Source organism: Myotis davidii, unplaced genomic scaffold (genome assembly GCF_000327345.1).
Source record: "Myotis davidii unplaced genomic scaffold, ASM32734v1 scaffold6, whole genome shotgun sequence".
In the NCBI taxonomy this organism is placed as follows: domain Eukaryota; kingdom Metazoa; phylum Chordata; class Mammalia; order Chiroptera; family Vespertilionidae; genus Myotis; species Myotis davidii.
Genome location: NW_006383011.1, coordinates 5,475,219 through 5,485,334, shown reverse-complemented (window position 1 = coordinate 5,485,334; position 10,116 = coordinate 5,475,219). Strand labels below are relative to the sequence as shown.

The 10,116-nt window shown below is 37.5% G+C and overlaps 1 protein-coding gene across 1 annotated transcript in view; it reads left to right on the top strand.

Moving 5' to 3' along the window:
* Nucleotides 1-2,009, top strand: part of KIAA1841 (KIAA1841 ortholog) — a 43,575-nt gene extending 41,566 nt beyond the window's left edge. Inside the window, exons 20-21 of the mRNA XM_006778569.2 lie at nucleotides 241-332; nucleotides 1,242-2,009. Of these exons, the coding sequence (XP_006778632.2) occupies nucleotides 241-332; nucleotides 1,242-1,278 (129 nt within the window). The 3' untranslated portion in view covers nucleotides 1,279-2,009. The remainder of the gene's footprint in view (nucleotides 1-240; nucleotides 333-1,241) is intronic.
* The last annotated feature ends 8,107 nt before the right edge of the window (nucleotides 2,010-10,116 follow it).

The following is a 10,116-nucleotide window of genomic DNA, read 5'->3' as shown; positions in this document are numbered from 1 at the left end:
AAAAAAAGACCGTACCCTTTTATGTAATGATGTTTACTTTGAATTTATATTAGTTCACACAAACACTCCATCCATGCTTTTGTTCCGGCCCTCCGGTCCAGTTTAAGAACCCATTGTGGCCCTCGAGTCAAAAAGTTTGCCTACCCCTGGACTAGGGCAAAAGCAATGACGTTTTAATAAAGCACAGCTTCTGTTGATTCTGTAAAGATAATGTCTAAATTTTGTCCCTTTACTCTGCAGTTTGCAGGAGGTATTTATTCCAGGCTTGAAGCACAAATCAAGGCCACAGTGCCAGTCAGTGTACGGCAGGGAAGCTCCGAGAAAAACACGAGGTAAGTCAGCATCAGAGAATTCAGAGTGCCATTGGCTTTGAAGGGATTTTTATTTTATTTTATTTTATTGTATTGTATTTTATTTTATTGTATTTTAGGGAAAATTATATGACACTAGAAGCACATAATTTGAATTTTGTTCTGTTTCAAGGATTAGACCAAGACATTAATAAGAACCAGATTTTAACTTAAAAGTTAAGACTTTAAAAGGTCATAAGCACAAAATTTAATGAAAGAATAGTTCTTATAGTATTCTGTTGATTGATTCAGTTCTGTTCTGACCCAACTGCTGATAAAAATGTAAGCAATAGTGTTACTGTGAATTAGCAGAATTTTATACTGTTTATGAGTTATATATTATTACTTTATATAAATCATTGAAGTCTTTCTCATTCCTTGTTTTATTCTATTTCTCTTTAAAAAATCTAACTTGTGGGCCCTGTGTTATTTTATGTCACACTTTTTCTTTTAAAGATTAACAGTAACTGAGATTTGATCATTAATACTGCAGATCCAAAGCCTTATCTGCAATGCAGAAATCCAGAAAGCTCAGAAAACCACAAGATTTTTTTATATATGTCAGTTCAAACCTAAACTGAGCGACTATGATGTTATTTGTAGTTTTTACTTATCCCACTTAATGAAAATGTTCGTTTGTTTCACTGTGAAGAACATTAAAGCGTTTGATCATGAGACACTGCTCCAGATCCGTAACATACAATCCAGGTGCCATATTATCTTCCCCCAAAAAAAATCCGAATCTCACTCCAAGGATTTTTAAAAAGGGATTAGGGAGCTACATAAAGTTTCTTAATCTTCAATACTGTCAAGCAAGTATAACCTAAGCAGCAGTAACTTTCTATTGTTTGAGAAGCACCTCTGACCTTCTTTCCTGTTTAAAAAATGTAGGTCGAAAAACCGTTTTGGTCCAGGGCGTCCTGCATAAAACACCTTAGTGTGTAACTACAGAGGCAGCAGACACACCTCCGGACATCCGAAGTTGCTCATCTCTTGGAGATCTTCAGAACGATGACTTCTAAATGTTTTAAGTTATTTATTAATTATTCTTGCAAACATCATAAATCAGAATGCTAAGGGAAGCATATAATTAGGTCTTATGAAATCTAATTGTAAATATGAAATTCTTACCTAATTTTCTTTTACTGTGATGCTAGGCTATATAGAAAATTAGTATTTACAAATTAGTTTAGATTCCTAATATTAGTTTATTTATTTGAAAGAGAAGAGGCCTAAACTCTTGAGTAGCTAAGATCTCTTAAGACCTTAAAAAATTAGGCGAACACACCTGGTAGTGGTACCATGCATGTGCACCAACTTTGGCATGTCTCCTATGAATTGTGGGGTAGCGTTGAGCACTGCAGTTTGTGTGATGAAATTCTCAGTGATGCTGATTTTAAGTTTGCATGAATATTAAGGAGGGATGGATCTCAAGACTGCATTAAATAAAGTGTCATGGTGAGGTATGTCTTGTGTTGGGCAGAAGGGTTAAATGCTTTCAGTGTTATTCCATGGAAAGCACAATGTCAATCCAATTTTTTTCCTTTTGTTTTTTAATGCTTACCTATTGGTCATCTGAGCTGGAATTACTGATTATTGACTCTTTCTCTGTAAGGCTAGTGCCATCCTGAATTTGTTAAAATAACCATTGATATTTTACAGGGCACCTTATAATATGCATTATACTGGAACTGCAGTATCCTTACTATTTATAAGGATTAGCAAATCATTTTAGGTTGTCTGAGATACCCACTATACCGTTCTCATGGTTATAAAACCCAACCATATGTCTATAGCCATTCAAATAGCCCTTTAAAGCAGTTATAATTACTTATTGCTTTAGAGCTGTCTAGGAAGAAAGATTCCCAAATGCATTTGATGGGTGAAAAACTGAATATATTCGAGAGAAATCAAAATTCTATAGATCATGTTTTAATTTTTCTAACAAAGAAGAAAGAGTGCTCAGGGAAAATTTTTCCAAACCATAAGCACAGAAAGTATGTATTTAGGAATTATTTATATATAGGTCTCTTTAAGATGCACTGTTTCTAATTTAAATGAAGATTTGCCTTATAATTAACATTTCTTCAAAGTATTTAGAGAACTGACTTTGATAATATGACAGAACAGCAATTTTTGTTGAAATATTGAAGTGTTATACTCAGTAAACACATACAGAAACCATTATTTTTAGTGAGTGTTTTAGTTGATAAATTAAGTTAGATTTTATTTGATGTTATATATATGGCTTGGCCAAGGTTTTGGAACTTCTGTTTGGAAACTTGTGTTGCAGTTTATATTTTTCAATTGATATTTTTTAAATGGATTATAAATTTTTTATTTTTAAAAGAAAATGTTTTATAGCACATAATCTATAAGCCCTGCTAAATACCAGAGTCTTGCTTAGTTTACTGTATTCTCTAATTTAAAGGATTTAGGCATATACATGTTATATTGTGCTGTGACAGTCACAACCAGACGAGGAAAAGATGCCCTTTTGATTTTTAATTGATAGTAACAAGGCAACTTGCTTGTCCCCTAGGGAGACTGTACCACTGAATTGATTTTTACAAACGACAATTTATCAGAATTTGGTTTTCAAAATGTGCTTTTATTTTATTAATGTCTGTTGAACATAACACAAGTACCACAAACATTTTATTCACACTCTTAATAGCATTTCTTTTGCCAAATACTTTGAGGTTTGACCTTACATTAATTCTGAATTCACATTTCTTTAATTGAAATAAATGTTAATGACAAAAGTGGTTTGAAACATCCCTTAATCTGAATCATTGCATCTCCCCAGGAAGGTCTCACAATACCCCCCTCCCCTCCCCCAAATCCAGTGTTCTCACTTTATGGGTGGAGAAGTAAGTTCAGAGAGTAAAATAACCCACACAGGGATTGGGGTCTGGGCCTATCCGCACATTCCAAAAGCTTCTTGAAATAATATGCCTTGGATTGCCTGAAACAGTCAGTCTCTCCTGGCGCACTGGTGACCCTAGCTCACTTTCTGTCGTTTCTTTCAGTCTTGTGTATCCAACGCCTACTTGGCATTTGTACTTGAAACACCAATACGTGTCTGCAGCTTAACATAATCAAAACAGAGCCAACAGCCCCACAGCTCCCTGCTTGTTCAAGTCCAGTCTTGCACAGTTTAGGAAATGGTACTATTGCCTCCCCAGTGCACAAACCGAAATCTAGAAATTACTTCTTATTCCTCTCTTCCCTTCACCCCCCACATCCAGTTCATCATCATAGCCTATATATCTTTTTGCTTCTCTCCATCACCATTAGCACCGCCCAAGTCAGTATCTTTTACATGAAGTGCTGCAAACGTCTCCCAAGGAATTCCCCAGCTTCCACTCCAACCTCTGTTATCCACAAAGCAACTGTAGTGATTTTGAAATGTGAATCAGATCACATCGCTCCCCTGCTAACATTCTCGTAGCACTTCATCAAACCTAGAAATAAAATCCAACCTCCATGGCGTGGGCTTACAAAGTCCTACGTGGCCCAGACCCTGGCTGCCTCTCAGACCTCCTTTCCCTCCTGCTTAGTACAGTCCAGTCACATTAGCTCACCTGTTCCTCCAACATGTAAGCTCATTCCCACCTTTCAGTCTCTTCACATTAGCTGTTCTCACTGTCTAGAAGGCTTTTTTTTATAATTCAGATTTGAGGTTAGCTCTTAGTTCCACCAGGAGGCATTTCCATGTACTCAATCTAAAGTAGCTACTCAGGTCACTGTCATATCATAGTTTATAACTGTGACATTATTGCTCTGATGTTTTTCTTTTATTTGTTGGTTTGCAGTTTGTCTCTAATGCCAGAAAATGAAATTAAATGCATCCAAATTGGAAAAGAAGTAAAACTGTATTCACAAATGACATGATTTTTAGATAGAAAAATCTTAAGAAATCCACTAAAAGCCTATTAGAACATATAATTAAGTTCAGCAACATTTCAGGATTCAAGATCGATGTACAAAAATCAACATTTCTGTACACTATTAATGAAAAATCTGAAAATAAAATAATTCTCTTTATAATAGCATCAAAAAGAATAAAATACTTAAAAATAAATTAAAAGAAATGCAAAACATTCTGAAAACTATAAAATATCATTGAAAGAAATTAAAGAAGGGTTAAATAAATGGGAAAACTATTCCATGTTCATGGATCAAAAATCTTAAATGTTAAGCTAGCATGACTCATAGTTTCACCACAGTTTCTATCAGAATCCCAGCTGGCATCTTTGTAGATATTGACAAGCTGATCCTAAAATTCATATGGAAACTCATGGGACCCACAACAACCAAAACAGTTTTGAAAAGAAGAAAGAAGATTCACACTTTCTGTCCTAAATTCTTACTGTAGAGCACAGTATAGCACTAGCAGGGGATAGGCATATGATATATCAATGGAACACAATTGAGAGTTCAGAAGTAAACGCATCTATTTATGGCCACCTGATTGTCAACAGTGCCAAGACCATTCAATGGGAAACAAATAGTCTTTTCTACAAATGGTGCTGGGACAACTGGATAGCCTCATGCAAAAAGAGTGAAGTTGGACACATACACCATGTACCAAAAGAAATTGATTCAAAATGGATTAACCACCTAAATGTGAGAACAAGCACAATTAAGAAAGTGAACAGACAGCCTACCGAGTGGGAGAAAATGTGTACAAGTCATATGTCTAATAAGGGACTTCTTTTCAGAATATATGAAGAACTTTTACAATTCAACATTAAAAAAGACAACCCAGTTTTTAAAATGATAAAGGATTTGAATAGCCATTCCTCCAAAGAAGATACGCAAATAGCCAATAGCACTTCATAAGATGCTCAACATTATTAGCCATCAGGGAAATGCAAATTAAAACGCCAAAGAGATACCACTTTACACCTGGTAGAATGACTATAATGAAAAATCCACCAAAGGACTGGTAGAGAATGTGGCAAATTTGGGCCCTTTAACCCTTCTGGTGACAATGTAACGTATGCAGCTACCTTGGAGAGCAGTCTGCAGTTCTTAAAAAAAAATTTAGAGTTACCATTTATCAATTTATCCTAACAGGTATATTATTTTCTATCTAGTCTCTTCTTGTGTTTATCCATATGCATATATTCATGCACAGGACAGTAGTATTATCTACCTTCTCATGCAGGAGGAGAAACAGACCCAGAGATGGCAGCGTGTCTAAGGGCAACAGAAAGAATGTTCTGTGCAGTGTGCTCTACGTGAGAGTGTTGCTGTGTTACGTGAGGTAATACATACATGTAAAACACTAAGAATAGTGCCTTTGCCCTAGCCGGTTTGGCTCAGTAGATAGAGCATCGGCCTGCAGACTGACGGGCTCCAGGTTCAATTTTGGCTAAGGGCACGTGCCCAGGTTGTGGGCTTGATCCCCAGTAGGGGGCGTGCAAGAGGCAGCCAGTCAATGATTCTCTCTCATCATTGATGTTTCTCTCACTCTCCCTTCATCTCTGAAATCAATAAAAATACATTTTTTTAAAAAGAATAGTGTCTGACATATAGTAGTGCTCAAAAGATGTTATTATTAGACCACATGGAAGACTTTTAGAAATAACTATATGGTACTTATTTCCATTTTGACCCTGACTCATACCGTTTTCCCACCTGGACGGATGGCCTTTTGTTTTGCTGCTTACTGAAATTTCCCCCTGGCCCTCGGTCCCTGCTCAGACCTCCGTGAATCTGCTGGTCCCTCTCTCTGAATTTTATTGCACTCATGACATTGCCACAGTTTAGCAGTCACATGTTCTCATTCCTTTTTTTGTTTTGTTGCCTGTGGGTCCCCAACAAGTCCTATGCTCTACTAGTAATATTTTATATATAGGCTAGAGGCCTGGTGACTTGGGGGGGTCCCTCAGACCAGCCTGGGCCCTCTCACAGTCCGGGACCCCTCGAGGGATGACCACCTGCTGGCTTAGGCCCGCTCCCTGGGGCATAGTGAAGGTATAGTCAATTAGCATCTTTGTCTTTTATTAGTGTAGATGATTCCCAAAACAATGTGGGAGTTAGGGCTCAAACCCCCTGGACAGTTAAACTCTGCCTATAACTTTAGACTCCCTCCAGAACATAACTGTAAATAGACTTCTGTTGACCAGAAGCCCTAGCAATAATATAAAGTTGATTAACATTTTATGCTTTATGTATTATACCAGAGGGCCCGGTGCATGAAAATTCGTGCACTGGAGGGGGTGTACCTCAGCCTGGCCTGCCCTCTCTCACAGTCCAGGAGCCCTCAGGGGCGGGAGGCGACCAGGCGATCAGGGGAAGGCGATGCCCCATCACACCTCTGCTGTTGCCACTGCCGGCAGCGCAAGCCTTGGCCGGCCCTGGTTACCTGAGCCTCGGGTGTCCCTGAGCAGCTGGGCAGCCACCATCTGAGGCTTGCCTGCACCTCAAGCCGGACCTGGGGGGCTGAGGGGACTGATGGACTCTGGAGGCAGGCGCCACTCTGGCAGGGCTGAGAGGACTAGGCGCTGCCATTTTGTGGCTGTGGGTGCTGCCATCTTTGAGGGCGGGGCAGGCAATTAGCATATTCCCTCTTTATTGGCTGTGGGAACCACCATCTTTGTGTTGGTGTGAGGGTCAATGAGCGTATTCCCTCTTTATTAGATAAGATACTGTATTCTTCAAACAAAATGAGCTACAGAAAAGAAAACATTAAGAAAATCATAAGAGAAAAATATACTTACTATACTTATTGAAAAAAAGTTGAGTATAAGTGGAACCATGCAGTTCAAACCTGTGCTATTCAAGGGTCAACTATATTATATAAATAATTGAAACAAACATGACAGTTTCATACTTGTTAGTTTTGAATGGTGGGTTATTGTTTTAGACTCTGGTTGTTTGTAGTTAATATATTTTCCCAAATTAAAAATACTAAGCCAACCAGAAGTTATTGACCATTAAAATGATGAGGATTTGTTTAAAAATTTGAGAAAGAAAAATTAAAAAACCCCAAAATTTGAGAAATTAAAATCAAAAATAAAAATTTGAGAAAGAAAAGCTTCAGCAACAAATGTAGGCAACTGTCAAAATTATTTTACATCAGGTACAAACGCACGATGGGATCTCTAAAGTGTATTTACTTCTGGCTGTAAGTAGTCACAAGACTGTGAGTGTATGTGGTTACGTAATCAGGGAAGAGAGCTTCCTTTCCCCCAGTCAGTAAAGGAGCTGACTGCTCCTTCAATGACATCTAATTTTGTCCAACGAATCAATGTTGAAGCCTTTCTCACGGTGGTTCTGGAGTGAGGCCTAGTGTTGGCATTTTTAAAGGTCACCAGGTGACTCTCTGTACAGAAGGTTGAGAACCATACTTCTATGTGACATGATGTCGTTAAATGACTAACACAGCAAGCCTGGGCAGGAAATGTTCAGGAGTATTAAATAAAAATTTTTTTTTCAGGAAAGCATAGATTCTGATACCAGAATACTGTCACAAGGTGGCGCTGAAGTGTAAAGAAACCATTGCTTAAAAATCACATAATTTCCTTTATGTTTAGTCTTCCTTAGCAAGCGTGCATATGTGGATTATTTGTAGAAGAAAACAGAAAACTGGAAAAAGAGCTGGTAAGGTAAAGTACAGCTAAAATACATAAAGGATCCTAGAAGACAAGTGAGAAAAAAGAAAGAAAAATCAGAAAAAGAACACGGAACACCACTTGTATAGTGAAGTTGCTCAGGGCCAGAATTGCCTATTCTCATGCTCTAGTGTATTTATTCTGTATGCATTATAAGCATTTAGAAAAATTATAATCATTATAATCATTCTGAAAAATTGAGGGGGAAAAATGTTTAAAGAGTGTGACTAAAAATAAGTGATGGGAAGTGAACTAATATAGATTCTTAAATATTAAATCATGAAATGTTTCTCCTTTTTTGTAAATATTTTACGTAGCAAACATACATCCTCTGTACCAGTAAATTATCACTGAGATTCAGCAGGTTACCCAGCCTGCTCAGCGCCGTGCCCTGTCCTTGCTGCAGTTATCCAGGACCTGACGCCTGCTCCTCCCTGTCTGGGCGCGAGAGACACAAAGACACAGGAGAGTGTTGGGCAGATTTATACCAATATGGTAACAGAGGTTATTCCACGGATGGGGCGGGGGAGGTAGAGTTATGGGTGCTCTTTTCCTTTTTGCTTGCCTGTATTTTCTAATTATTATTAAATATTTAAAGTCAACAGAAAAGTACATATAATACAACAAACATCCAGGTACTCACTCCTCAGTATTTTGACATAATAACATGACATACATTTTTTATAAGAAATGAAACATTCCAAGTATCTTCACCCTATTATAGATGATTCTGCTTCCAACTTCCTTTCCCAGAAGTAAACAATTCCCTGAAGCTAATGTGGGTTTCTGTTGTTGTTGTTGTATGTTTTTAAATGTTTTATTGATTTGAGAGAAAGGGAAAGGGAGAGAAACATCAATCAATTGCCTCTTGCCTGCCCCCTACTGGGGATCAAGCCCAAAACCTGGGCATGTGCCTTGACTAAGATTTGAACCAGCGACCTCTTGTTGCACAGGACATACTGAGCCACACCAGCCATGCCCGTCATTATACTTTTTATGCCCATGACTGTCATTATACTTTTACTACATATATTATGTATCTACAACATAATATACTATTTAAACTTTAATGAACTCATACTGTACATCTCCTATTATTTTTTTAGACTCTAAATTATGTTTTTGAGATTTAAATATTTTAAGACAGATAGTTTAGAGTTATTTATTTTGGTTCCTCTATAATAATCTATATGAATCTACCAAAATATTTATCCATATCCTATTGATGGGCATTGAGGTTATTTTCAATTTTTTTTTCTTAAAACTGCAGTAAAAGTTTTGGATCAGTATCCTGTGCATACATGGATTGAAGGGTATGCACATTGTCAAGCTGACTAACCGTTTCCAAGCTTTTCTCCAGGGACGCAGCGGATTAGCCTCCTGCCAGCAGTATGTGAGATTCCCTGCTGTCCGCTTCTTCACCAGCAAGTAAGGTTATATCGGTCAGGATAGCTAAATTTTGCCACAATAACCAGCAACCACAAAAATCTCAGTGGCTTGATTCAAAGGTTTATTTCTCATTCATGCTGCGAGTGCAGTGCGCGCCAGCAGTGCAGTTCAGCGGAGTCACTCAGGGCCTGGGCTGTGGAGACTCCATCCTGACATGTGCTGCTGTGAGGCAGGGAAAAGAGCCACCAGCTCACATTTCCGCACAGAAGTGACACATCCCTTCTGTTCACATTTATTTGGTCAAAACAAGTCATGTGACCACATCTAACTTCAAAGAGCTCCCATTGCTAACTTTAGGGTCTGAATGTCAGTGGTTACCATGGTACTGATAGACTTTCATTTTTACTTGTCCAGTGTGTATGAGACGGTGTCTTGTTATTTTAATTTATATGCCCCTGATTGCTATTGAGGTTGAGCATATATTCACAGATTCATTGGTCATTTATGTATCCTCTTTTGGAAATTGCCTGTTTATATCCTTTGCTCATTTTTCTGTTGAATTTTTTTAAAATTTATTTTGTATTATTTCTTTATATTCTGAATACTAATCCTTGATTGGCTATATATATATACATATACATATATATATATATATATATATATATATATATATATATATACTGTATATATACTTGACTTCAGAGAGGAAGGAAGAGAGAGAGAGAGATAGAGAAATAAAGTATGAGAGA